A 26,588-nucleotide genomic window follows, 5' to 3' on the forward strand; every position below is an offset into this window, starting at 1 on the left:
CCCTTTTTCCTTTGTTTTTCAAATTTCGGTTAGAGTAAGGTAGATATTATTGGATGATACAATGTTGTGACTAAACACTCGGAGCCCCTGGTATGATTTCTGTGTGATGCCAAGAGGAGGATGTGTAACCCCGACAATTAAGGCACCAAGGCCGATATCAATTTTGCCTGTAGGGCTGTCAAAGTTGACATAAACAGAAATTATGAAGTATATACAAGGCAGATTTCTTTGCTTGGCTTTACCAAATCATGGACCAGGAGCGCTGCCGGTCAATTGGACTTCATTCTCTGACTCGACCGGCTTCCTCGAGATCCAGCCACCCACGAACAACAGGATTGGGACAGACGATATGCCAGCTATTAACCCTAACGCCCATCCCATCGCCCCCCAGCCAGCCTCCTGACGAATGAAGCCTGCAAAAAATGGCCCAATCAGACTCCCGGACGCGAACCCCATATTCGACAGCCCAAAGGCTAGAGCCATAGCACCACCGCGACCGAAGATATCAGGAGTTTTATCTTCCTTCTCCTTCACAGCGAAGAAGACCTCGGCAATGAGAGGTGGCATAGCCACCGCAAAGCACAGCCCAACGCAAGCGAGAAGAGCACATAGCAGAATCTTGTGTTGCATCGAGTTATCCGTAACAAAACGCAGGAGCACCATCACAGGAACGGCAGCGAGAAATGCCCCTGCTGCGAGGTAACGACAGGATTTGGGGTACTTGTCAATAATGTACCCTGTCAGTGGGTCAACTACGTGTGGGACCATGAGAGAGATAAAGATTAGTCCCTGGCCACTCTGCTGCCACCCGAATGTCTCTTGCACGAAGAGTGGAAGGACACTGTCAAATGAGGTCAGGACGATTGATAGGATGAAGTACCCCCAAACAGAAACAACGAGACGCGGCGAGCTCAACAAAATGACGATACGTCCGAACGCACTCCGCGAGGGAGGAGAAGGCGGTTGGGATTCACGGTTCTCAGAGGGCTCAGAGGGTTCAGAGCCATTTGTGAGCGGGGTGGGAGGCTCTGAGGTTTGAGCTGACTTCTTTTCCGTGGATTGATCTCCATTCACAGAGAGAGGTGTCATCTCTGGCGCAAGCCATTTGATAGCATGCCTTCTCTCAATCAACAGCAATCGCAAGATGATATCTAGGACGATGAAAGCGAATGCAAGGCCGAAAACAGCGTAATATCCACCATTCTCATAGACAACTCCACCAAGAAGAGGTCCCGCTAGTGTGCCAACACTAATAGCCATGGAGACATAGCCAATAGCTTGGCCGAGGTCGTCTTTTCCGACAGTGTCTACCATCAGTGCCAAGCCGGCCGTCCATACCACCGCAGCGGCAGCGCCTTGAAACAAGCGACCGACAATCCACAGCGCGATATTAGTGCCGACACATAGCAAGGCTGTTGCAGCGGCTAGCGCAATGAGGCCAACTAGCAAAGGCCACCGGCGGGACTCGAATCGATCAGCGATGTACCCGACAACAGGCGCAAAGGCCAACAAAGCAGCCGAATACAGGGCGAGAAGGATCGATGTCCAGCTCTGAATGTTTCCCTCTGAGATGCCCACTCTGTCTTTCAATGCGGTTGGCGTGACCGGTACGATAAGACCGTACATGAATATGTCCGTTCCAGTAGCAAAGGCGACAACGAACATGATAAACCATTTTGACGACCTCAACTCAACAAACTTGGGTCTCTCTGCTTCCTTCTCATCTGAGAAGGAAGTTTTCCATAAAGCCATGGCAAGTAAAGCAGTGATTGAGAGTAGGAATCACGATCCGCGTAAGCTGGTCAGATCGGCCTCACAACCGAAAATGGACTGGCCCCTTGCCCCGATATTCAATGAAAAAAGAAGGTAAGAAGATATGTGCAATGTGCAATGTGCAGTCAGCGTGATTTAATACCATCAGTTCCATCTGATAAGAAGAGAAAATTGAACAAGCCTCTGGGTCTCAAAACGTCGGAGTCCGTCAATTGATCTCCGATCGGAACCCGCGGGGCCCGAGATTGTAAATCCCCCGAGATTTCACGTGTTGCCGTTTTAGATCTTCGATTCACTTGATAGAATTGGAGTGGTCGATTCTGATATATAATGCAGCATGTCAAGTGACACGATATTTGAAATACGCAGAAATAAGCCAGAGTTTCTAATTGGACGGTTGGGATTGCTACTTCACGATCTATACAGATGCAGCCTATGAACACAGAATGTCCCAAGCACTCAATCACAAACGAGCTTTAGGCGCCTGACTCTTGAGCAAATCTCTCAACTGTCTCCGCAGAATCTTCCCACTGGGCGACTTGGGAATTTGTGACAAGACATGGATACCCCCTCGCAGACGCTTATGGTTGGCAATGCGCTCATTCAGCCACGCGTGGATCCCATCAAGGACAGCCTTCTGATCCCTGTCCTTCGCCTGACGACTCAGAACTACAAAGCCAACCGGCAGTTCAGTAGCCCTGTCATCCACCCACATTCCAGTCACAGCTGCGTCCTCCACGTCAGGGTGGTCGACCAGCTTTCCCTCCAGCTCGCTAGGGATGACCTGCAGCCCCTTGTACTTGATCATCTCCTTGATACGATCCTGGATAGTGACGTACCCATCTCCGTCGATAGTCCCGATATCACCCGTGCGGAACCACCTTGTTCCATCCTCGTCCACGTGGAATGCCTCTTTCGTCGCTTCATCGTTGTTGTAATAGCCCATTACCACGTTCGGACCACGGCACCAGATCTCCGCAGGTACTGTGGATCCATCAGATGTGACGGTAGCGTCTTTCATGGACTCAGGATCCACAAAGCGGAGCTGCATGTTCGGCACAATACAGCCCACGCCCGTGGTCCGCTTATCCATGCGGTCATTTGGGACAGCTGTTGCCATTGGTGAGGTCTCTGTGAGACCCCATGATTGGGTACAGAATACCTCTGTCTTCGAAATTTCCGTGAATTTGGCTTCAAGAGCGGACGATAATTCAATGGTAAGTGGTGCAGCAGCAGACATGATCCTGCGCACGCTGGTTAAATCGTACTTGGAGACCCGTGGATCTTTAACCAACATCAAGGCAATGGGTGGCACCAATGACAACTCGTCTGGTCGGTACTTCTGGATGCAACTGAGGTATAAATCGAGGTCGAACCTGGGCAGGATGACCACTGTTGTACCCCACATCAAACACTGACACACGAACAGATTGAGGCCGTAGATATGGCTAAATGGCAGGAATGCAATGGCGGATTGTCTTGCTGGACGCTGAGAGGGAAGACCAGAGTCTAGCATGTGGTACCGCCATTGTTGGAGGTTTGATGTGATATTCTGGTGTGTTGTAATGACACCCTTGGCTGCACCTGATGTTCCGGATGAGAAGCAGATGAACGTGGGTTGGCGATCTGCCTCGGCTGGATCGATAGTGAGGAAATCACTAGGGGCAAATGTACTAGCAAGGTGATTGCATGTAGGTTGACCATTGACTGTTTGACCATCTATCAGGACGATTTTCTCGACAGATGTTCCCTTGGCTGCTTTTTGGGCAGTTTCCAGCAAAGACGAATGGACGATGATGAATCTAGCCCCGCTGGTCTTGAGCTGAGCGTTAAGCTCAAGTGCTGTCAAAGCTGCACTGGTTGGAGCAACGATGGCCCTGGAGCCGACAATTGCATGGCATACCACAGGGTAATCGATAGTGTTGGGGCTGAACAATGCCACGACATCGTTGGGTTTGACCCCTATACTTTGCCGGAGCCCGTTGGACAGGGAGCGTGTACGTTGGATCACATCTCCAAAGTTATATTGCTCTCCTGAGATAGCATTGATGTATATAGGGCGATCAAGGGGTGTATTGAAAGGATTTGAGAACAGATAAGAGACCAAATCAACTGATTCGATATCCAAATCTGGATATGGGGAACGATAAATTGTTGACATTTTGGTCTAAATCAATTACACTTGATATTCAAAAAAATGTCCACCAAAAATGGCGATGTTAAATAGAAGTATAATGTATCCCAATACACATAGTACTTTCGGGAGCAAAACTCGGCATTGATGGCTCCATACGCGTTCCTTACCTAAGTGTGAGCCCCCGCATTATGTCCCCGCGGTGTGTTCTGATTGGACAACATCTAAACTTGGGAGTGGTTTTTCTGGAGACTTTCCTGCGTCGGCCCTTCGGCTTCCTCGGTTCGATGATCTCATGTATGATTTCGAGCTCGTATACAAAGTAGACTTGCCTAGGTATGTACCTGAGAAGGTAATGACATACATCGCAGGATGCAGGCTATCTGTTTGCTTGGTTTGTTGTTTGCTCTGTTTGTCTTCCCCCTTTTCTATCACCACAACATTGGCAGTCTCCTCCAACATGTACAGAAGCAGAGATTATAGTGGACCAGCCCGAGACCAGTCTCTGACGCCTATTGAACATGATCCTCCCCGGGCGCTCTCTCATTACCCGCTCCATCATCCGCAATGTCAAATATCCCACCCTACAGGGCCAGCCCTGTGGTGTAGACCTCACACTGAAGCGCGTTCTCAAATGGACCTCGCCCGGAATAATCGACTTGGATAACCAACTTCGGCAACCGGCCTCGACTGAAGAAATACCGTTTCCATCAGCAAAGGAAAATGCAAACCGATATTTGGATCTTGCGCAGGGTTCTTACCTTGTGGAGTTCAACGAGACCGTCTCCGTACCTTTAGATGTTATGGGCGAGATTTTTGTTCGCAGCTCATTATTTCGGTCCGGGGTGACGATACATGCTGGTGTTATGGACAGTGGATATGAGGGGGCTGTCGGGGCATTAATGCAGGTCGTCAATCCCAACGGGTTGCGGCTGTATCCTGCTGCGCGTCTCGCGCAGTTTGTGTTCCACCAGATGAGTGAGAAGGTTGAGGGTTACAACGGAGTTTACCAAGGGATGACAGCTTTGCAATAATCAAAGTATCCCTGGAATTGCCCCGTTTATATCTTCTAGTCCAGCAACAAGATCTAGCCGCTTGTGTGGCCTTGTGACGTCTTTTTGGTAGTCATTTTCAAAGTCATTCTGGGTATCTTATATGTATTTTTTCTAGAGAGTCTCATCCTTTTGGTGTTGTAGCTAGAATATAGGTGGTGAAAACGGCTTAAAATATGCCAATCGAACTTTTCTATGTATAATCAGGGGTTCTAACCAATCAATTGTACGCGAACACCCCAGCGCCCTCACACTGGGTGTAACTAATAACGGTCCATGGGATGGCCGGGTATCTAGATATCAAGAGGCTTGAATATCCCGTTTTCAAAGGCCCTGTCACGAATAAAAAACCACCACTCTCTTGGCTCTTGTTTCCATCGGGCAGGCATCACGGTGTGAAGGCCGAGGCGGCTCAGATGACTTTGCTGCGGTAGTGGGCCAATTGCGGCAAAGCATATTTGATGAAACTTTGGCAAATCTGCTTCTTCGATAGTCGCCAGCATGTTCCCTTTAGGATTGAACCTGGGGGTGCGGTTGAGTCGAGCTGTGTATTGGATCCCATCTTGCCCATCGCTCTCGAAGGAGTGTGTCCACCCGGTACTCTCTGCCATCCCTTCCTTGGTGACTGCATCAAGCTCAATATAGAATACCCAGTCCCAGCGTCCATCTTCACGGGTGAAGTAGACGTTGAATGACATTTTAGGCTGTCATGGAGCTCTTTGAGTTGTTGGACGGACTTTTTCAGAGTGTGCGTCATGTCCCAGGGAAGAATGGGTGGGATTTTGTAGCCTGATATAGCTTACTACCATCAAATAATTGATGGTTTTTAGACAAGATGCTTTGATGGTGTAGTTGGAAGTGGCAAAACAATCAAAGAATTCATAAACGAGAAGGCATTGACTTGAGACATATATAGCCGGAGTCTCGGGAAACAACAATACTGCTAGAACATTAGAAGACAAATGAGAGGGGAACTGAACAAAATTACAACTATTTCTTGATAAGAAACACCTCCTATACAAGTCTCCTAGCTTCAATTGCATACCTCACAGAATCCAATAATTTCAATACTCGCATGCATTATACTACTGTCTTAGCACATTATTGCGTTGCCCATCTATATAATGTTTAGAAGAAAGGTTACACAATATAAATACCTATAGAAAATTAAATTGACTGCAATGCTATCTAGACACCAAACGTCTGATTTGTAGATCTAATCTCAAATATGGCGTGTATGGAACCAGAAACTATTTATTGTGTCAATATCATATTATCTCTCAGAAGGCCACAAAATCAAAGAAATCACTAACCCATTACAGAGGCTTAAAGATCCTCTTGCTGAAAGCCATCTCCTCGACATCCTTCAGCCACTCTGTGCAGCGGTAGAGCGGGGTATCAGGATACAGCCGCGTTCCCTTGAGCGTCACCTGGGCCCGCGGGGGAAGAACTGCTAGGCAGCATTCCTCCCGGAACCTCTCTAGGTCTTCTTCCTCAATGGTCCCGATCTGCTTCTTCGAGTCCGGCACATGTTCTGGCAGCTCCTCCGGGTTGGGTGTTTGCCTGGGTGTGTAATCCATGCCGTTCAGAATCGTTCCGGTGACATGGTGCAGCCAGCCCCTGTCTTCGCTTGGCTCGGTTTCGATGTATATGGCAATGTGGTTTCTCTGCGCACCGATCGACTCAGTAGTGAAGACTTTGAAAGTCATGGTTAGTGATGTACAAGATTGTATTGCTTGGAATAATATTTGGGTACGAAAGCTGGGCTTTTAAGGTCGAATGGGTTGGGGTTTGCCATGTCATGCAACGCGTAAAAATATATTTGAGTCTTAGCTGAGGTCAAAGGCAACCACACTCATGTGATTCTATCTACAAAGATCTTGCTAGACATGTTTCATAATACGTAAAAGAATAGATTCAAAGCAATTGAGGGAAAGCATAATCATTTTTCGGTAAAAAAATGAAACGGAAATAAGGACAAAACCATCCAAGCAAGTCATCTATTTTTTAGTACCATAGTTATAGAGGCTAGTACGTGTAGTGACATAGTGTGCCCAACCGTTCGCGGTACAATGTATAGTTTTGATGTAAAACGCTTATCAGTTTGATTTGATGGGGAATAGAACTTTTACCTTCTAAGACTACTCAGAAAAGCATATCCTTATATAGTAGCTGACAGAAGTCTCAAGATGAGAAAATGAACAACTAACATTGAAAGCCGGATAACAACATTTTGGTCATGAGTGACAAGTAATACACCAAGCAAAGGATGCCGAGACATATGCAAGTCATGCAGTTCATTTAGATGAGTATTCGATTCAGAACATAGGCTTCCAGGAACAAGCTCATGTGTTCTATCCTGTAGATCATCTTAATTTATTACAAACACAAGGTTGATTTTGGCGATTCTAGGGTCTCATCTTAACAAAAGCAGGACAGGGTTCAGGTTTTAAATTTGATGTTGTACTCATTACCGTGAGAACTACGTGAGCGTTTGGATAGGTAGTTGTAAAGACATCTCAGACATAAATGGCTTGATCAACTTGGAGAAAAATCACAATGATAGAATGTGGAAGCCTTTGGGCATACCAGTATCAAAGCCGTAATATCTTTAAGTTGGAATTCCATGTGGCTGAAGTTCCACAATTGCGGATCTGGTACCGTTCAATTATGGAATGATGCAGAATAAACATAAAATAGAGAGCATGCAAAGTTAGAACGCCTTCTTGGCTTCCTGCCAGGTATGCATAGGGTACTAAAAATCAAACCCCCTCCAGGGCTCTCGCGTGCCCTGATTTGAACGAATATATAACATGTCTGATTGGCTAAATCTGATCAGGATTGGAAGTTCATATTATAGCCACCCGTCTTCGGGTCCTGGACAAACTTGAAGTTGTCCGTTGACAGACCAAATGGGCTCAAGATCCCATTTCCGAGCTGTATGGTATCAGCATTTCTCTGTCATCTCAACATGGATATAATCAGGGAAGTACTTACATCCTTCAGCTTGCCCATCATATCGCCCATCTCCTTCTCCCGTGCCTGATTGATACGCTCAGGGAGCTCCCGCAATGCCCGCTGGACAACTCTTTTATCATCTGCCGGAAGATTTTCGATTGTAGCAAGAGCTTGATAGTCTTCTGCAGCACCTTGCAGACTACCCCAGCCACCGATTTGGGTCTTTGCTTTTGCGCGTCTCATGAGGACTTTGGCTCGAAGTCGCATCACCTTGCTCCTCTGCTCATCCTGTTCTTGCAACCGTTGTAATTCCTTCAACTCAGCTTCTTCATCGTCTCCAGATAGTTCAACTACTGCATCTGTGTGTTTCTTGTCGGATTCAGGGGTTTGTTTACCCTTCGACTCGTCGCCGTTGTCCTGTGGGGTCGGCGGGATAATCTTGCTCAGTCGTTCGATGGAGACGGTTGCGGAGTCTACCGCGGCCTTCCAATCTTCCAATTTCAAATGGCAAGCAGCGATATTACTGTGGATTATGGCGACATCGTAGTCAAGGTAGCTCGGACATGAAGCGAGAGCTCGATCGTAGCAAGAGATGGCTTGATCATAGCTTTTCGCGAGGAATAGCTGATTTGCCTCGGATTTGATTTCGTGAGCTTCCTTCAGTAGTTGCTATTACAGGGAAGATTGAAGTCAATATTCGACTTCGGTCATAAGCTTGAACACTGTTACGACTCACGGCTTCTTCCTCGGCGGGGAAGTGGGCATCGTGGAAGACATCCTCGTCACCACTGTCATCGGCATCATTGGGAGCACCTTTCCCATCGCGCTCGGGCGCATTAGAAGAATTGTTCATTTTGTGAGCAGGTCGTCATCGACCGAGAAACATCAGATGTTGCCAAGGGTTCAATCACGGGACTGATAAGGACGATAACGTTTTATTCCCCGCGTCTTATCATAACGTGGTCAACATTAGAACATCCCACTCTGACACCGGTAAACAGACTATACAGCCATGGCTTCCGCTAATGAGTGAGTAGAACATGGTGGTAGATTTTGGTCACACTTGAATATCAATTGACTCTGTTGACAGCCTTCCTCGCATCCGAGCATGTCTCTTCGACATGGATGGCTTGTTGATTGACTCAGAGGATTTGTACACCATAGTCACGAATGAAATCCTCCAGAAGTACGGAAGACCTATCCTTCCCTGGTCAGTCAAGGCCCAGCTACAGGGTCGTCCCCAGCCGGAGGTTCGTCTCAGCCTCCATATCGTTATGTATCTGCGTACTTAACGCTATATTTAGGCCGCCAAGATCTTCAACGACTTTGCTAAGCTCCCCATCAGCGAGGAGGAGCTGAAGGAGGAACAATCAACTCGCCAGCGACACTACTTCCCAGGGTCAAAGCCACTCCCCGGTGTGCCGACTCTTTTATCCAATCTTGTGTCGACGCAGTCAACCGACGAGCCTGTGTACATTGCGCTAGCAACATCATCGCACAGAGGCAACTACAAATTAAAGACCGATCATCTGACAGAGCTTTTCTCGGCATTCCCCGAATCTAATAAGGTTCTTGGTGATGACCCGCGCATCGGCAAGGGCCGAGGCAAGCCTCTTCCTGATATCTACTTGCTTGCTCTGGAGACCATCAACATTGAGCTGCGTAGCAAGGGGAAAGCGGAGATCAAGCCGGAGGAATGCCTCGTGTTTGAGGATGCGGTTCCAGGTGTTGAGGCTGGTCGTCGTGCCGGCATGCAGGTTGCCTGGTGCCCTCACCCGGGTCTCCTAGGAGCCTTCAAGGGGCGAGAGGAAGAGGTTCTCGCTGGTGCCACGGGCTCGCATAAGGAGGAGGAGAAGTCGGATGCCCAGAAAGAGGCAGAGGAGCTCCAGGCCTGGCGTTTGCAGGGCTCTGGGACGCCTGGAAAGATCGGTGATGGGTTTGGCCAGCTTTATTCTACCCTGGAAGACTTCCCGTATGCAAAGTATGGCATTCGGATTCCCTGAAGACTTGCTCTGGCTTTCTGAGGCAGTACATATGTAGTATTGGGTTTGGTTTTTAGATGTCAATACCCGTTTATATGAGAGCGGGTAGATCGTCTAGATAGAAAATAATTTCCATTGACATATCTACAACACTTCTCTGTACAAGATCGCAGATTGGAGGTAATAACATATGCTCGCCAGTACAACAAGTCTGTATCATTGATTCAATCCTTCGAAATGAGACCTACGGTCCTCCAAGACACTTCGGGTCTGACTGCCCATAGGAAAGCGAACTAATTCCATGATAGTCTCACCAGAGACTCTGACTTTGACAAGGCCTTCTTTTGGTGTGGCGAGGAGAATATTGGAGACAACCGCAGTAGCACTTGTAGTAATATTTCTTTGTGGTAATCCTTGTGGCATTCCAGTGTGTCACTAGGTCATCCGTGGAATGATTTGTCCAATTGGCACTTGATCTCATTCCTGTACCAAGTACACGGGACAATAGGATCTATTCTCCCTTTGTGCCTTAAGCTGCGGGTTCTAAGCTATGGTTTGTCTCAGTTTCTGATAACAGAAATGGCATTGACCAGACCTTGAGGCTGTTATCGGCCTGCTTGTCCTTCATCTGAATTTCTTCGTCAGAGGAATCATCTGAAACAAAATGTCGCTGTCCAGAGCAGGTTGCAACAACACTTCCCATGGGGTGAAACATTGTACTTGTCACGGCATCTGTCATATATCAGCACTGAGCATCTTGGGGACTCACAAAGGACATACCATCATGCACCTTAAACTCCCAATCGGGGTCCTTCCCACCTGTACAGTGCTCTGGACTCCTCCAAACCCTCATAAACCCATCGGTACCGCCAGCCCAAATCTCATGAGAGCCATCAGGACCAGATGAAACAACATCAATTTTCATGCGCTGATTCGTATAGGCCTTGCGCCCACGCAAGTGGCCAAGCAGTTGCCCTGTGACCCGAACATCATAAACCAGAATGCCATTACTCTTACGCTCGACGACATACAGATATCTGCCACAGGGACTCCAGACAAGCTGCGTAACTCCGCGACCCCCGATATCACGGTTTGCGTTGGTTTTCGCCACGCTGAAAGTCCCAAGGAGCTCACCGGAGCCATTTGAGCTGTACAGTCCAACGTGTCTAGTGAAAGTGCCTGCAGCAAGGATACCGTCCCCACTCGGATTCAGAGCCAGGGCTGAAACAATGCCCTTCATGCCGATACCGCCACCGACAATCTGCTTGCGTTTGCTGGGGATAGTCGGCATTGAGGACACAGGGCCTTGTGCGCCTGTTCGGGACACGTCGAAGAGACAGATAAGGCTATCGGAGCCTGTAAGGAAGTGGGTCCCACCCATAGTAGATGGGTAGATCATTGAGTGCGGTGTTATGAATGCTTCTGTCATTGGATTTACCAGGGAGTAGCTCGCCACTGATGTGGGAGCCAGGGCTGATGATAGCCGGATTGGATGATCACGAACAGATGAGAGGAATAGGGTAGTGGATGGATCTTGAAGATTGTAGAAGGGATATATTGCGGTAGCATAAGTCGGCTCCGCTGAGGGTAAAGTTGAATATGGAGATATCTGGTGGATGGGCCTGTCCTCCAACAAATCCGGTGGCCTGACTGCGTGAGTGAAAGAATCAATACCAGGGATGACACGCCAACTTACAGGATCCATGTCCTGATAGAATGATCGGCTGAATCTGTCAGCAGAGTCGTTCCGTCTGGTGTCCTTTACATTGTAAGGTCAGTAAAAATTGACCATGGGTCGCTGTACTTGAGTCATACCATTCTGCACTCTTGAAATAGCTGAGATCGGTATCTTGATCAATGGATTCTTCACTAGAGGTTGCCTCGGGCTGGCTTTGAACCGTTGATAAAGTAGCTGAAGAGAGTCGCGACGAATTGATTGGTGATGGCTCTTTCCTTTGTCTTCTTGTTGATGCCACGCATACTGGTGTCCACTCTTTGGCATTCTCGTCAGCCATAACGACAGATACCGTCGAATAGGCTAGACAGCCACCTTTGCTGGGGGTTTCAGATGCAGCTCACTTGGTAAATGGCTCATTTGACTCCAAAGTTCTGAACAAAACGAGAATCAAAAGGAGAATGAATAGATCAAGTCGGACATTGATTGGGTCAAAAAGTCCGCGAGCTACACAAAAATATATCGACGGTCACGGGGATGGCATCTCAATATGGTTCACAATGCCACAATGGGATACCAATTATACTATGTAGTTTCCAAGTATCGAACCAAGCTATACAAACGAAGTATAAAAGTGAGTCGACGGCCTTGCTAAGCTAAGGAAAAGGTCGGGCCGGATAAATAAAGCACCGAGAAGCTTCGCGCATTCCGCAAATCGCATTTGCGTAGCTTTGTTCCTATTGAGGGGGGCCCATTGACAGGTTCCATTTTCAAGCATTTGAAGCCTATTGTCACCTAATTATGTTTGCTCCCAAGGCAGCGGCGCCTGCCACAGGTGGACTTTCTCTCAACACCAACTCCACCAGTTCTTTGTTGTCAGTACTCTCATCCATCTTTCTTTGTCGTCTCTGATTACACCTATCAGACTTATTGTCTGGCCCCTTGCTCTGATTTCCATCATTTTCTCTCCCAATCCATCGTTATTCGCGGCTCGCAGGCTAGGGTCACGTTGGTCTCGTACAAGAAAAAAAAAAGCTAACCGCAACCCCCATCAACAGCGGCGGCAACACAGCCACACCCACAGCTACCCCCGGGGCAACTAATACCAGCAGTCTCTTTGGAAACGCTGCGAGCTCGACAGCACCTAAACCGGCAGGAGGATTGTTCGGCGCCCCGGCCGCAGGAACCACACCACAAGCACAACCAACCGGATCCAACATGTTTGGAGGTCAACAACAGAGCGGTGCGACCGGCAACAGCCTTTTCGGAGGCGCAAATACCTCCACACAGCCTTCTGGAACAAGCAACTTGTTCGGTGGATCAACTGCTGGCGCTGGCACCAGCACGACTCAAGGAACAACAGGTGGTGGCTTGTTGGGCGGCAGTCTTTTCGGCGGTGCGTCCACGGCTCAAACTCAAGCAAAGCCAGCATTTTCTGGACTCGGAGCTGCCGGTGCCGGCAGTGGACTCACTGGGGGATTAGCAGGAGGAACTACGGGGGGCATGTTGTAAGTGACCCTGCATTTGCTCGTCCCGTCTCATGGCTTATATCCTAATAATTTATAGTGGTGGCGGCCAGAGCACAGCCCAACAACAACAACCTCAAAAGCCTACCCTCTCTCTCTTCGGCCAGCCAGCGCCCGCACAGACCACACAACCACTACAACAGAGCACCGCGACTAGCACAGTGATCCCGGGTGTGAAAGTTGACGTCAGCAATCTCCTACCAACCACAAAATTCGAAAGTTGTGCAGATGAGATCCGTAGCCAAATCGAGGCTATCGACAAGCACATCCTGAACCAGATGAAGATGTGCCATGAAGTCGGGGATCTGCTCCCGACCATCGAGCAGCAGGGTGCCACAATTCCGAACGATGTTGAATTTGTCCAAGGCAAACTTGAAACGATGCAACACGCGCTTGAGAACGATGCCAGTGATATTGATGGGCTGCGCAGCCTTGTTACACGGGATGCGGCCGAAGCCCAAGTTGCCTTCCGAGCCATTGATACGCTGAAACTTCCTCTACAATACCAGTCAACTGGCGGTGGGTGGTGGTCTGTGCAGGATCAACAGATTCCGGAGCGATCTATGCGCTCGAGTCGCAAAAACACACTTGCTCTTCCCGACGGCGTTGAGGGTGACGCATCTACTGACGTCAATGGAGTCCCCGTCAACCTAGTCGATTACTTCTCTCATCGCTCGAAGGAGATGAAAGGAGTTCTTACAAGATATACCGGCAACCTCAAAGAGATTGAAGACCATCTTCACGGTGTCGAAGCTACGCTCAACCGACAAATCAGCGACTTTGTGAGCTCCAAGTCTCGCGAGGGAGCTGTAGGGACACCCCGGTCTACCATCAATGAACTTTCCGGTGTTCTCTCAGATGTCGAGGCTGGCATTATGGGTGTCGCCACTCGTTTGAGCAATGTATCGGAACAAGTACAAGATCTGTCGATTGGACAGCAGTCCCTTGGTGATGGCCGGCTTCATCTGGGATAGATAGGAGCAATTAGCGAGTTTAGTCTGTATTTTTATGGGAGCTGATCTTCAGCATGCGAAACATGACATCCAGCAGTTTATCTGTTAACTCCGAACTTTCATTAGTCTGAGCCCTAGTTGTAGGCTGAACATGTAGTTCATCGCAAGACTAGAACTAGAACACACGCTAGACCATCTGGACTTAGATCATTCCGAAAGTCAAATTATTTGAGCCAATCCAATGTATTCAAGCTCTATATTGTACGCATATATTCTATAATAAAACTAGTCATAGCTGCATATGTTGTATGTTATGTCCCAACTAAGCATCGGGCCAAGTGAGGCTGATGAGTAACCCGTCGCAACAACCCGCCACTCTTGCGTGATCGCCTCCTTAGCGCCATTCCTAATCTTAACCTCCACTTTCCTGCACGATGTACATCAACACTTCCATCCCCAGTGAACACGCGTTCAAAGTCCTTGACTTGAAGATAGCTCATCTGAAACAGCGGTGAGAGCCAGTATATCAACTCAGCAACCGTTTTCCATGTTCATTCGATGAAGATGGCAAAGTCTTGCCATCAACGTCAGCAGAATTGCGTGATCACCATGAATATTTTAGGAAGAGCGGGTCTCTCTCTCTCGATACAACATCCACTTAGAACCAATTATCTCCTGCCCAGTTACTCCATTATATTCGCCTGAGGTGATTAATCTGAGAAATTGCGCCATTTCCGTGAACTCCGGGGCATACAAGATCCGTGATCATTCCAGAATGGCTGAATGGCGTTATCTGGGGTTGACTCACTTGGTCCACATCAATTGCATGCTTGACTTGTGTCCTTAGCTATATAAGTCCGTTGTTCCCTCCCTATCCAAACTTAGTTATTTATACTTTTAATATCAATAATCTCCGTCATCATCCTTTCACATTTGGGTGTGCATTTATCAATACATACATCGTCACTTGAATCAGATATGGCGCCATCATTGGAAGAGCCCGTGGTCACCGTGGCCCCAACTGTGGCCAAGTTTACCGTTCCCGTCCGCGCGGAGGACCTCGCTAGCGACAACAAATTTGGCTATCAGCCCGGCAGGACCCCAGTCACTCAGCACGACAACTATGCACATGAAGATTTCTTGCCCTCATTTCCGGATATCCATTGGGCCCCCCTTGAATACACACCCTACGAGGACAAGGGACTACGAGGAGACCCCAAATTCCGCAACCTTTTGAGAGATGCCACAGCCGTCTTTGATCACAACCCTAAGATTGGAACTGAAGTGCATGGCGTTGATCTCTCCAAGCTTGATGATGCACAGCGGGATGACCTCGCCCGGTTGATTGCATACCGAGGCGTCGTCTTTTTCCGCTCCCAGAAGAACTTCGATATCGAGGCTCAACGCCAATTAGGCCAATATTGGGGCAAGCTGCACAAGGTAAGAGATCTGACTTGGGTCATTTGAGTATATATACTGACAAGATATAGCACGCCACTACATCCGTTCCCCGAAAGTCAGGTCTTGAGGACGTCCATGTCGTCTACACTGGCGACAACTCCAGCGATAACCGTGCCCTCTTCACACCTAGTTTCTTATGGCACTCAGATGTGACCTATGAAATTCAACCACCATCCTATACATCACTCAAGCTCCTCTCCGGCCCACCCCGGGGAGGTGGTGGCGACACCCTTTGGTCTTCGCAATACGCCGCCTACGACGTGCTCTCCTCGCACATGCAAAACTATCTTAAAGGCCTCACAGCCATCCACTCAGCCGATATGCAAGCCAACGACTCCCGGGCACTAGGTCGGCCAGTGCGCCGGGAACCCGTCACTACTGAACACCCACTCATTCGGACGAACCCAGTCACCGGCTGGAACGGACTTTTCTTCAACCCCGGCTTCGTGAAGAAGATCGTCGGTATCCCGGCCGCAGAAAGCGATGCTATTATCCGTTTCCTTACCGATGTTATCGCCACGACTCAGGAGATGCATGCCCGTTTCTCATGGGGCGAGGATGATGTCGCACTCTGGGATAACAGGTCCACCAACCACAGTGCTTCCTATGGCTTTACACCGCACCGTCGCCATGCTGTGCGGGTTGCGGTCCACGCCGAGAAGCCTGTGCTTGAAGAGTCTGGGAAGTCTCAAGAGGATGAAATCAATGCTTTGTATGGACTGCCGGCAGTCAACAAGGATGGTTCTCGCCAGTCGAACTATAACGACTAGGTTGGCTGCGAAAAGTTCATGGTAATTGGAGTTCATTCTTTCTCTCATAGCAATTAGCGACATATCACAATCAGCGAAATATTATCATTTTTTTATTCTTCTCATTACATGTGCCTGTTTGGACAAGTATTCTCTATCTGCCTTCAAGCTGGCCAGATGTGTTTGCTCTTTATGTCTCGTGCCTGCCTAATTGGGACTGTGTTTATCGTCCCTCGTCCCTTCCCAATTTACAACCCAACTCCCCCGTCTCTTCTGTTCTTCTCTCGTAAACAACTTCTCCTGTGGCTTCACTCTCTGCTCTCTCCATATTCTTGATTTGCCACAAAATGGCTTCCAGCCAGCCAACTCTTCTCGAGTACGCTAGATTCTACAATGTCGCAGAGGACTCCGCTCGGTATTGTCCAATTAATTATGCAGATGACACATGTGAGCCGGTAACTCCCATCCCTCCTGTTCATGGTCTCCACCCCGAAAATCCAGAAGAACGCCTCAAAGAAATCGATCGACGTTTCTGCACCGAGCTCATGATGGAGAAGCTCCCAACTAAGCCTGAGGATATGGAGCTGCTGAGCGGCTGTCTCCAGCTCGAGTCCGTTAAGGGAAACCTCTGGCGTGGCATCCTGCCTGAAGTGAAAACATCTGACTCTAAAGGCGAGCCTCCTCTCCTCACAACTGAGGATGAGAGAATTGTGGCTTCGTCCAGGTTTCACACTACCTTCGCTCAGAGTCCGGCTCCATCTTCGCCTACGCCCTCGGTTCATCTGGTTGTTCCGAGTGGTCCTGATGTTCCCGTTGTTCCTATGAACACGCGGGATGTCTTTGATCATTACAATTCGGGAATGCCCCAGCCAACCAATATTGACAGTTTTAATGCGCCTGTAACTGTGGCTGCCCAGTATTCTAATATCTCTACGACATTCCATCTTGCAGGAGACGCTTTGCCCCCTATTGTGGGACTAGAAGGAACCCTTCATCAATTTGCCAGTATTGAGTCTGACCCTGTTCCCTCTATTCAAGATGGAGAAAATGAGGGTTATGCTCCAAGTGTGCTGAGCTCTGAGGTGAGTACTCGATTGAGAATTATTGATACAAGCAGTAGCTAACCAAGACAAGCATCCCACCGAAAGTGAATTCAGTGCATTTGTTTTTGATAACACTGCCCCCGCACCTTCATTCGATGTCAGTCCATACGAAAAGCCGCAACCCCCATTCACTATTGTTTCTCCCAATCTGACAAAAGAAAAAGGATTCTCCGCTGGCAGGGTTGACAGCCAGAAAGCGCAAGCACCCAGAGCTTTGAAGGGAAAGAAAGGAGCGAAGGCTTTCATGGAGCCTGTGGCGGATACAGGAATACCTTGTGTACAGAAGGGAATTGTGGCTACCTCTCTGAGTACGCTTCATGAGGAAACACTTATTGTGTCAAAGGGCTGTTCGATTTCCTCAATCATTCAGACAGCAAACGATCAGAGCCTAGCCCAGCTAGTACGAGACTCACAAAATGCAAACGATGACCATGCTTCCTTCAAAACTCCTTGCAACAAACCCCCCAATCTTCTGGCAGCACCCACTTCCTCATCCGTCGACAAGAGAATGGCCTGTGTCGCTCAGGCGGAGCTCTTTCGCATGAAACTGGGCTACAAATCACATCACACCGGATTGAGGAAATACCCTTTCAAGCCTTCACATGCTGTTTCTTCCGTAGACTGTACAAAGACCCCGAAATCATCCGCAACGGTGTTTGGTGGCCTCGGATCTCTCTCCATGTTTATGCAAACCAGAGGAAGTGAAGGAGGATATGTTACCTCGCCGCATGATCCATCATCATTTTCCGTATCAACATCCGCAAGAGAAGGCGAGCTCTTAAATGTTCCTTCACTCGCAGGTGACAGTCCTCCGGGCTCTGATGAGAAACCCTCGGGTCCCTCTCGCTCGCCGAGCCCTGCCTTCGAACTGCAGGAAATGGTGACCAAATCGGCATTCTCCCCGCCACCGATGTTCTTCTTGTCTACCACTCTCCCAACAACTCACCCGTCAGTCGTACAAGATATGGAAGATTGGGAAATTAATCCACCCAAATTGATCTACAGGGACTATGGGGATGCGTACTCGGATTCCCAATACCACTACGAGGCAGAAATCATCCTGGCACCTGATACTGGGCTTATTTTGACAACTCCTCATGAGCTAACACAGCGATATCTCCCAGGGCATGGCCCAAGGGATATAGGGCTCAGAGGAATACACGGGCTTAACTCCCCACTTAGAGAAAAGATGTTGTGCCTCATGCGTCGATATGCCATGCTGGTTGTTCTCATCTGCAAACCCTACACAGCAGACGTCAGCAGAGTTCCAAATTCCTCCTTGAGAACGGAAATCACCTCGCTTTCTCAATTTTGTGACACCGAGGGATTGTCCGAAACATTACTGATACCAATCGAAAACCACCCAGCAACCATTGTATTGTGGTGTTTCGGTATGGGAAGGCTTCGATACGAATTGATCCCCCCTGAAATGATAAAGAATATCACAGAAGGGGAGTCGGAATATGAAGTCGCACTCCGCCACTTGGGAATTAATTCTTTTGCGGCGCGCCTTATCTTGGATAACATTCGCGTTGGTGGTTTCGATCTAACTCCTCTCTCCTTGCTCTCTCATGAGACCGTTCCCAACCCCACCACGGATTCAAGGGCTTTCGATGTGTTTGTGAATATGGAGTCCTTCGCGCGGAATATGAAGTACAAGTCTGTTATTGGCGAGGAGGTGATTTCCAGGGTATCGGAAGTGATCGAATTAGCAACGCACTTGATCCTCGATGAGAGTGAGACTGACAGTGAGGATATTTATGGCACTCAGATCAGCCTTGATTAGTTGTCCAGGATCTGGGCTTTCATCATTAACAAGATGGGTATGAAGATGCAGACATCAACTGTTGCCGAGAATCAGTATTGATAAATCACAACTCAGTCTTGTCAAAAACGTATCTCTACTGCACATTTGACAATGGACTTTCAAGATATCTAGAAAGACGCATACCAATGGCACCCAATAGAAAATTTAGAAAATATGCCCAAAAGAATGGAGAGGAGATGATCAAGTCTGCAATTACCGACTACCCACCCCAGCATAAGCACTGGGAGAAGGTAAGCCGCAGTTTAATTTAAAAGTACAGTGGACAAAGACATGCAAGACCCAAGGCCAATCCAGCGCTTCAAAAACTCATGCATGCAAAATAGAAAGACAGGCCAAAATAGGAAGCCACAACTGACACGATACCTAAACAATCAAATGTCAAATATCATCCAATGAGGACATCCCTATTCGCTATTATTTTTTATGTTTTTTTTTCCTTGGTCGGTGTTCTTGAGATCGTTGAGAAAGGTCGAGCTCGTGACGTCGCGTATGATACACGTCAGGGGTCTTCCAATATCCCCGTCGCGATTTTACAGCGAAACAGGGAGTTGGTGTCGACATGACAGGGGGAGGTTAGATGGCGGCGAAACAAAATCATATAAGAATATTGTCTTGGAGACTAATTTACTCCTTGATCTTGGCGAGGATACTAGTGGGGTTGTCAGTGTATTGCTCTCGGAACAAGAAAGGGAGAGGGGGGCGGAAACATACTCGTGATCCCGGAAGAGAGTGTACTCCTCCTCACCGACCTTGATGGCGTTACCACCGAACTTAACAGGCATACGTTAGCATATATTGTTCCGTGTATTCGCATCCAAACGGGAAAATGCGAGGGAATTGTTCGAACCACATACCTGGGGGATGAGGACCTTGTCACCGGCATTGACACCCATGGGGATGCGCTTGCCGTCGCGGTCAAGGAGACCGGGGCCAACAGCGAGGACCTGGGCCTCGTTCTGCTCCTTGACGGCAGCCTCGGGGAGGAAGATACCGGAGGCAGTCTTGGCCTCGGGCTTGATGCGCTGGACCAGGACGCGGTCCAGGAGGGGAGCGAGAGACTTGATGTTGCGGAGGACAGACTAGAGAGTGCTTGGGTTAGTAATTGTATATCTCAATGAGACGACCGAATTGAATTGAGAACTGCGCGCGTTGCGCGGGTTTTCGGGTATCCGGGCTCGGCCTGGAGGAAGAAAAAGTTGGGCGTGGAGGTGCTAGTAGCATCTCGGGGAGTTGGGGAAATAGGAGAATTCGGGTTGTGGAATCAATCGGGATACACCACATACCATTGTGAAGGAGAAGGAGATTCCTGAGAAGATCGTGAGTTGAGGATGGGGATGGAGAAGGGAAGAAGATGGAACTGGTCCGGGGGAAGAAGATCTGCCCAGGACTGGAGAAATTTCCAGAATGCCAAGACCGAACCATGAGCTTCTTCCGAGTAGCCCTGTTTCCCCATATTGGACTAATAGTCTCTCTAGGGAATAAATTACTTGCGCGATGTTATAATCTTTTATCTGTTGATCTTTAGGTTTTCCCTGTTGTATTTTTACTGACATGAATAGTATACCCGTCTGTCTAGGTAAGTTGTATATGATTGTACACTTCCCCGACCTATAGCTTTACTTCTGCACGGAAGAAGCTTGAACTTGTAAATTGTCCAATGTCATTGCCATTCCCTTTGTATGCATGAAACGCCATAAGATCCCATTATTCCGACGGCGAACCCGAAGTTACATCACAGTAATACGAATTCCATATCAAACTACCATCTTCGGCCGCGTCCTCGGCCCCCGTAACCTCCACGTTGGTCGTATCCACCGTAGCCCATTTGACCCTGGCCCCCTTGGTTGAATCCTTGACCCTGAGGCTGACCCCCGAAGCCAGGTTGACCCTGCTGCCCACCACCGGGCATCATCGACTGAGCATGTTGCATAAAAGCCATAGGATCCATATTAGATGGGTCCAAGCCCTGGGACATCATGCTAGCCAGCATGCCCTGCATCATATCTGGGTTCATATCCGGCATACCGGGCATGCCAGCCATGGGCGGCGCAGCACTAGCTGGAGCAGCGGGGCCCGGTGCAGTAGGCATTGGGGGCATTCCCATGCCCATGAAGGCCTGCATATCGTCCATCTGTCTCTTCTGACTGCCAACTTCTTGTCTCACGCCTTGTTGCTTGAGACAGTATCCTGCCCATGTGAACTCATCAAATCCGTAGTTAAAGTAATCGGAGAGATCTGACCCAGGTCGGCGCCAGGGCTTGTCGTCGGATGGGAAGTCGGCATCCATGTCTGTGGACATGATCGGCTTTCCTGTCATAGGGTGAATGGGGTTTGCATTAACGTCAATGGTGGAGCTATGAATGGCAGGATAGGCGGAGCCTGGCTTTTCTGAGGAGGGTCTTGCGGCGGCAGCTGCGGCTGGGTGTCCGGGAATTGGAGTTGCTGTTTCGTATCGAGGAGTTGCGGATGGCGTTGCAGACCCTGCTAACCCCGATGAGTCTGCGGAGGACGGGCGTTGTGGTTCTTGTCGTAAGCTTGCATGGCGCGGGTGAGAGCTAGAAAGATCAGCAAGAGTGAAGGAGCGCGATGGCAGCTAACTTACGCTTCGGGAGCTGGTGCGCCTTCGGGAGCCTCTGTGATAATATTGAAGTCATCCTATATATAAAATTAGCAGGAGGAAATTGCAGGTAGGTGCAAGCTAGTGCGTACATCATCTTCTTCTTCCTCTTCTACCTCATCGTCGTCTTCCATGTAATTGCTCTCCTGCGGTTGGCCTGGAGCTGCATTTTGTGTGTGGTTCAGCGATTGTGTTGTCGGCACCGCGTCGACGGGATCATAGAAGTCGTCTTCTTCTTCGTCCATGGTTTCTGAATTTCAATTCAACGGGTAAATGCTGCAGAAAGTTGTATCAAAGAGGATCGAGATCGAAGGTTGCGCGCATGGGAACCGAGTTTGTCTTGTTTGCAGCGGTGCGAGTTGAAACATGCAAAAGAGAGTATACAGCGTGGCACGTTTGTATATTTAGATTCTAATGTAATACCGATTATCGACTAGCTTATATATGGCAAACATGATATTATTCTATTTTGAAAGCGTGAGAGCTTTTTACAATGTGATCTCGTAAAATACACTTAGAACGCTGGAAATTCAAGGTCACGTGCTGGCCACCAGACGTCACTGACCAACTTGGTTCTTTTCATCTGGTAGTCAAATCGAAGCTCAAGATATCGCAATTCAGAATGGCAGAAGAAGGGGAGAGTAACACATCCACTCCACGGTCCTTTGCCGGCCAAAGCGTCTCCGCAGAGGAGATGCTCAAAGAGCAAACCGTCGGTCTTGTTCATCTCTCCGACTTTCGCAAGCGGCGCGCAGATGTTCTAGAGGCAAAAGAGCGCGAAGCGCATGACAAGTCGCTGGGGCTACTAGCATCTGGTAATTCAAGAAGCGCAACTCCCTCTGCAGGCGATGTGACTGACGGGTAAGCCAAGAACCTCGATTTTATTTCCGTTCATCTGAGCTGATCGCAGCGCAATAGTTCAACGCCTCCCCGGAGTGACGGTCCCCCGAAAAAGAAGAAAAAGAAGGCTTTTGCGAAAAGCAAACTATCATTTGGCGACGACCAGGATGAGGGAGAGGAATCTGCGGCAACCCCACGCGACTCAAGCGTATCACGGTCAGGTTCGAAAACACCCGCCGAGGATAACGCTACACCACGCATGAAAGCAAACCCGAACGCACCCCCTCCACCCAAAGCTTTGACAAAGGCATCTTTGGAAGCTGAAGCGCTAGCTCGCGACACTCTCCGCAAGGAGTTCTTGATCATGCAGGAGGCTGTGAAGAATACCGACATTCTCATTCCATTTGTTTTCTATGATGGAACAAGTATACCAGCTGGGGCTGTCAAAGTCAAGAAGGGTGACCATGTTTGGTTGTTTTTAGATCGGTGCCGGAAGGTTGGTGCTGAGATGGGTGTACGTGGTGCCAACGGTCCATCCAAAGCGAAGAAAGATAATCGCCGAGAGTGGGCACGAGTCAGTGTCGACGACTTGATGCTTGTCAAGGGCGATATTATTGTTCCACATGTAAGTTCACCTAGATTTTCACTGGTCAATGTATCTCCTCTAATATTCGCACAGCATTACGAGTTTTACTACTTCATCGCCAACCGAGTGCCCAGTCTTTCTCGAGCTGGCGGTTTGCTGTTTGATTATTCCAGCAAACCCCCCGTTGCCGATTCCACCAACCCCGCCCCTAGTGATGATCAACTAGAGGGTGCAGACAAGGATTTCTCAGAAACAAAGGTCGTAGATCGACGGTGGTATGAGAAAAACAAGCACATATACCCGGCCAGTCTGTGGCATGAGTATGAGCCCGGGAAAGAGTTTGAAGAGAAGATGACTTCAACACGGCGCGATGCTCAAGGAAATACATTCTTTTTCTAGCTCGTGGAAATGTTTTATGAAAATAATCACTATAATAGACAAATACCAAATATTCTCTGTCCAAGTTGTTGTTTCATTACATGATATCCTTTCGAGGTTCACTAAACTAATAACGTCCTCCAAGGCTACCTCGTGACCTTCACTTCTTGCTCTCTCTGCATCCCATCAGCGACACCATGGATTTTTCTTTAAGATGCAATTCCCTCAAATGTCGAGCAGAATTGAAAGAGAAAGCAGTGGTGACTACTTGCTCGTAAGTAGTTTCCTCCTGGATCAGCTTGAGTGAAAGGCTGATGATTTCAGGCACATCTTCTGTCATGGCTGCGCAGATAGTCTTGGGCTCTCTCGTCCAACCACCAGCAATCGGCTCTGTCCTGCGTGTCAAACAGCACTTCTCAATCCAGATGACGCTGTTTCGACAATCTTGAATCCGACGGAGGACTACAAAACAAGCGTGCTGAGTGGATTAGACCCCAATACAATCATGGAATGTGCTGGTCGCGCACTTGCGTTTTGGGCATATCAAAGCACACAGGAGATGTCTGTCTCGCTTCCTTGGTATTGACTGGCATCGTGGAATTGTCCAAAGCTGACTTGAACAGATTCTACCAAGAATACCGAGCGAAGACGCTTACCGAGAAGTATGCCAATCTAAACACCCAAATGGACAAGGTCATCCACAATGCCAATACAGAGATCCTGTCGCTGCAGAACAAGCTGTCTGGTTAGTTAAACTGAGTCTCCTCTTCTTACTTGGAGATCCGACTAACGTCTGTACTGCAGACATGCAATCATCTCAAGAAGACCTCCAAAAGAAAAACCAAGAACTGAATGATATGTACCGTGACAAGAACAACAAACTTGCTCAAATGACCAATCTCTACAACCTCCTCAAAGCTCGTGCTGTGCGGTCCCGAATTCAGACCGCAGCCTCGGACACAGTCTCCCAGGCTCTCTCAACGCTCAATGCTCCTCCTCCTCCTGTCTCTATTTCTCGGTCCGATGTCCCAGCGCTGCCTCCAGCCCCAGTTACACGAAACCCCAAGACTCCCACTTTTCCCGTAAATCCAGATGGAGTCGAGCAGCTTCACCGGTACCAACGAAGCGGCACGGGCAGCTCCAAAAGGGCAAGGACAAGGACACCTCGCGAAGCCCCAATGCCACCCCCTGCTCGGCCAAACTGGGATGGGCGAAATAGTACATATAGCATCACAGTCTCTAAGGCATACCGGCTAATGTGCTCCTCGCTAGGCAAAGCTCCAGATCCTGCTCCCCAACATCGCACTCGACTTCCACGCATTTCTCGGACACCGACTGTCTCCTCCGAGTTTCCCCCTGGTGATGCTATCACGCGGCGGTTTGGGCGTTGATCGTTTAGCTGTTGGTTGGGGTATTTGTATGAATATAGAATAGTTATTCCTACCGATCTTGCGACTAGGATGTCAGTATTGTACGTTGAAGCTCTTCGGGCTTGATATGATTCGATTCACGGTCACTAAGTACAAGCCCTTACTTTTTCCTACATAGTACTTGCATGACACTTAACAAATTCCGGTTCTACAATGTTATCGTACATATAAATAACCTCTATTGGTATATCCTCATGTCGAGAGAAATGGATAGGAAGTACCTAAGCAGGTTTCACTCCTCGTGGGAAAGATAAACAGTCTGATATCTCCAAGACTACAGGCCACTAAGGACGTGACAAACGAAGACCCCCAAACAACCCCCTAGGAGGCAAACACATCTATGCATACTCAACACAGGACCCAGCTCTGTAATCCAACTCTCTTTCCTTTTCATTCCCCCCATCACCATCATCATACCACACAACGCCATGTCTGCGAGTCATCGTACGTTGTCTTCTTCTGTAGCTTGAGAGTGTGTCTAACTTGGTTTCTGCTCTAGCATATCGCAGCATCCCACTGCCTCGTGATGCATCATTCGAACTGAAACCCTCGCCGGGCAAAGGATGGGGTGCCTTCGCTACCAAACGCATTGACCGAGGATCGATGATTTTGAGCGAAGACCCTCTCTTCGTTATTCGGAAGGCGACTCCTGAAATCACCGAAGTTGACATTTCTGCAGCTCATTTGAAGCTTTCAACCAGCCAGAAAGCACAGTTCTCACTCCTTCGAGACAATGGGTCGAAGTTTTTTACAAGTTTGAGGAACGCCATGGCTCAAAACTCGTTTGACATCTCAGATGGGTCTCCAGCTAACGGCCTATTCCTCGTGCACTCTCGGTTCAACCATTCCTGTCTACCCAACTCGCAAGTGCCAGCCTTTCATGGAGAAACCATTAGACTTTACGCCACCAAGGACATCCAGGCTGGCGAGGAGATTAGTATCTCTTACCTTGATTCTAAAGGACATACTAGAAACGAGCGTCAGAAACTCATGGACTTCGCCTGCGACTGCAAAGCGTGTCTACCTGGTACTCCATTTCAACAACTTAGCGACCTACGACGACGATTGATTCGAGGGCTACATTGCCTCAGGCGTGGCAAGGATCTCTGGAATGGACGGGTACAAAGCCCAGACTCTCCGATCATTGTTGACGCCAAATTGAAAACTGCCGCCGAAAACTTCAAAATACCTCTTTCGTCGAGATTGGTCTGTTGCCTTCTCACAATTGTCTTGCTGGAAGAAGAGGGAGTGCTGGATGACTTCGAGGTGGAGATGATGGGAATAAATGTCACCATGACGGCGAACATGTTCAGATCAGAGTACAACCAGAGAGTTGTTATGCTCGCTATGGCTCAGAATACCTGGTTGGAGAGATTGCAGGGGGTGTTTGGACTGTATGGGCGAGGAGATCTGGCCGATGATGACAGCACCCAAATGCTACAACTGCTTAGCAGAACTCTTTCGGGATAAGTTTCTTGTTTCTGCTTTGATTACAACTTTCACATTTGAGGTTGATATTCTTTTTTTCATGGTTGTGTCTTGA

General features: G+C 48.6%; 15 protein-coding genes across 15 annotated transcripts; 7 read left to right on the forward strand and 8 right to left on the reverse strand.

Annotated features, from left to right (window-relative positions):
* Positions 1–246: 246 nt before the first annotated feature.
* On the reverse strand, positions 247–1,752 carry PEX2_029410 (MFS transporter; the record flags this gene model as incomplete). The annotated part of the gene is made up of 1 exon (XM_016740216.1): positions 247–1,752. One exon carries the CDS (start codon positions 1,750–1,752, stop codon positions 247–249), a length of 1,506 nt encoding a protein of 501 aa, XP_016597338.1.
* A 484-nt stretch (positions 1,753–2,236) lies between these two features.
* On the reverse strand, positions 2,237–3,934 carry PEX2_029420 (acyl--CoA ligase; the record flags this gene model as incomplete). The annotated part of the gene is made up of 1 exon (XM_016740217.1): positions 2,237–3,934. One exon carries the CDS (start codon positions 3,932–3,934, stop codon positions 2,237–2,239), a length of 1,698 nt encoding a protein of 565 aa, XP_016597339.1.
* Positions 3,935–4,428: 494 nt separating this feature from the next.
* PEX2_029430 (putative dUTP diphosphatase Dut) lies at positions 4,429–4,941 on the forward strand (the record flags this gene model as incomplete). The annotated part of the gene is made up of 1 exon (XM_016740218.1): positions 4,429–4,941. The coding sequence occupies one exon, from the start codon at positions 4,429–4,431 to the stop codon at positions 4,939–4,941; it is 513 nt and encodes a 170-aa protein (XP_016597340.1).
* Positions 4,942–5,252: 311 nt separating this feature from the next.
* PEX2_029440 (uncharacterized protein) lies at positions 5,253–5,657 on the reverse strand (the record flags this gene model as incomplete). The annotated part of the gene is made up of 1 exon (XM_016740219.1): positions 5,253–5,657. One exon carries the CDS (start codon positions 5,655–5,657, stop codon positions 5,253–5,255), a length of 405 nt encoding a protein of 134 aa, XP_016597341.1.
* A 618-nt stretch (positions 5,658–6,275) lies between these two features.
* Positions 6,276–6,668, reverse strand: PEX2_029450 (uncharacterized protein; the record flags this gene model as incomplete). Its single annotated transcript, XM_016740220.1, has 1 exon — positions 6,276–6,668. One exon carries the CDS (start codon positions 6,666–6,668, stop codon positions 6,276–6,278), a length of 393 nt encoding a protein of 130 aa, XP_016597342.1.
* A 1,126-nt stretch (positions 6,669–7,794) lies between these two features.
* Positions 7,795–8,770, reverse strand: PEX2_029460 (uncharacterized protein; the record flags this gene model as incomplete). The annotated part of the gene is made up of 3 exons (XM_016740221.1): positions 7,795–7,896; positions 7,957–8,586; positions 8,654–8,770. The coding sequence occupies 3 exons, from the start codon at positions 8,768–8,770 to the stop codon at positions 7,795–7,797; spliced, it is 849 nt and encodes a 282-aa protein (XP_016597343.1).
* A 159-nt stretch (positions 8,771–8,929) lies between these two features.
* On the forward strand, positions 8,930–9,920 carry PEX2_029470 (haloacid dehalogenase superfamily protein; the record flags this gene model as incomplete). Its single annotated transcript, XM_016740222.1, has 3 exons — positions 8,930–8,946; positions 9,008–9,167; positions 9,222–9,920. The coding sequence occupies 3 exons, from the start codon at positions 8,930–8,932 to the stop codon at positions 9,918–9,920; spliced, it is 876 nt and encodes a 291-aa protein (XP_016597344.1).
* Positions 9,921–10,428: 508 nt separating this feature from the next.
* On the reverse strand, positions 10,429–11,298 carry PEX2_029480 (uncharacterized protein; the record flags this gene model as incomplete). Its single annotated transcript, XM_016740223.1, has 2 exons — positions 10,429–10,631; positions 10,680–11,298. The coding sequence occupies 2 exons, from the start codon at positions 11,296–11,298 to the stop codon at positions 10,429–10,431; spliced, it is 822 nt and encodes a 273-aa protein (XP_016597345.1).
* A 1,077-nt stretch (positions 11,299–12,375) lies between these two features.
* PEX2_029490 (nucleoporin FG repeat-containing protein) lies at positions 12,376–14,074 on the forward strand (the record flags this gene model as incomplete). Its single annotated transcript, XM_016740224.1, has 3 exons — positions 12,376–12,449; positions 12,633–13,082; positions 13,141–14,074. The coding sequence occupies 3 exons, from the start codon at positions 12,376–12,378 to the stop codon at positions 14,072–14,074; spliced, it is 1,458 nt and encodes a 485-aa protein (XP_016597346.1).
* A 957-nt stretch (positions 14,075–15,031) lies between these two features.
* On the forward strand, positions 15,032–16,284 carry PEX2_029500 (TauD/TfdA dioxygenase family protein; the record flags this gene model as incomplete). Its single annotated transcript, XM_016740225.1, has 2 exons — positions 15,032–15,493; positions 15,544–16,284. 2 exons carry the CDS (start codon positions 15,032–15,034, stop codon positions 16,282–16,284), a joined length of 1,203 nt encoding a protein of 400 aa, XP_016597347.1.
* A 326-nt stretch (positions 16,285–16,610) lies between these two features.
* Positions 16,611–19,152, forward strand: PEX2_029510 (uncharacterized protein; the record flags this gene model as incomplete). Its single annotated transcript, XM_016740226.1, has 2 exons — positions 16,611–17,345; positions 17,398–19,152. The coding sequence occupies 2 exons, from the start codon at positions 16,611–16,613 to the stop codon at positions 19,150–19,152; spliced, it is 2,490 nt and encodes an 829-aa protein (XP_016597348.1).
* Positions 19,153–19,818: 666 nt separating this feature from the next.
* PEX2_029520 (co-chaperone GroES family protein) lies at positions 19,819–20,647 on the reverse strand (the record flags this gene model as incomplete). The annotated part of the gene is made up of 5 exons (XM_016740227.1): positions 19,819–19,843; positions 19,906–19,964; positions 20,049–20,274; positions 20,337–20,405; positions 20,478–20,647. 5 exons carry the CDS (start codon positions 20,645–20,647, stop codon positions 19,819–19,821), a joined length of 549 nt encoding a protein of 182 aa, XP_016597349.1.
* A 306-nt stretch (positions 20,648–20,953) lies between these two features.
* Positions 20,954–22,056, reverse strand: fip1 (cleavage polyadenylation factor subunit FIP1; the record flags this gene model as incomplete). Its single annotated transcript, XM_016740228.1, has 3 exons — positions 20,954–21,749; positions 21,797–21,849; positions 21,904–22,056. 3 exons carry the CDS (start codon positions 22,054–22,056, stop codon positions 20,954–20,956), a joined length of 1,002 nt encoding a protein of 333 aa, XP_016597350.1.
* Positions 22,057–22,433: 377 nt separating this feature from the next.
* On the forward strand, positions 22,434–25,006 carry PEX2_029540 (Zinc finger, RING-type; the record flags this gene model as incomplete). Its single annotated transcript, XM_016740229.1, has 7 exons — positions 22,434–22,672; positions 22,730–23,276; positions 23,331–23,512; positions 23,761–23,889; positions 23,940–24,176; positions 24,239–24,360; positions 24,420–25,006. The coding sequence occupies 7 exons, from the start codon at positions 22,434–22,436 to the stop codon at positions 25,004–25,006; spliced, it is 2,043 nt and encodes a 680-aa protein (XP_016597351.1).
* A 467-nt stretch (positions 25,007–25,473) lies between these two features.
* On the forward strand, positions 25,474–26,515 carry PEX2_029550 (SET domain-containing protein; the record flags this gene model as incomplete). The annotated part of the gene is made up of 2 exons (XM_016740230.1): positions 25,474–25,489; positions 25,545–26,515. The coding sequence occupies 2 exons, from the start codon at positions 25,474–25,476 to the stop codon at positions 26,513–26,515; spliced, it is 987 nt and encodes a 328-aa protein (XP_016597352.1).
* Between the last annotated feature and the right edge of the window lie 73 nt (positions 26,516–26,588).

This window comes from Penicillium expansum (genome assembly GCF_000769745.1).
Source record: "Penicillium expansum strain MD-8 chromosome Unknown contig83, whole genome shotgun sequence".
Lineage (NCBI taxonomy): Eukaryota > Fungi > Ascomycota > Eurotiomycetes > Eurotiales > Aspergillaceae > Penicillium > Penicillium expansum.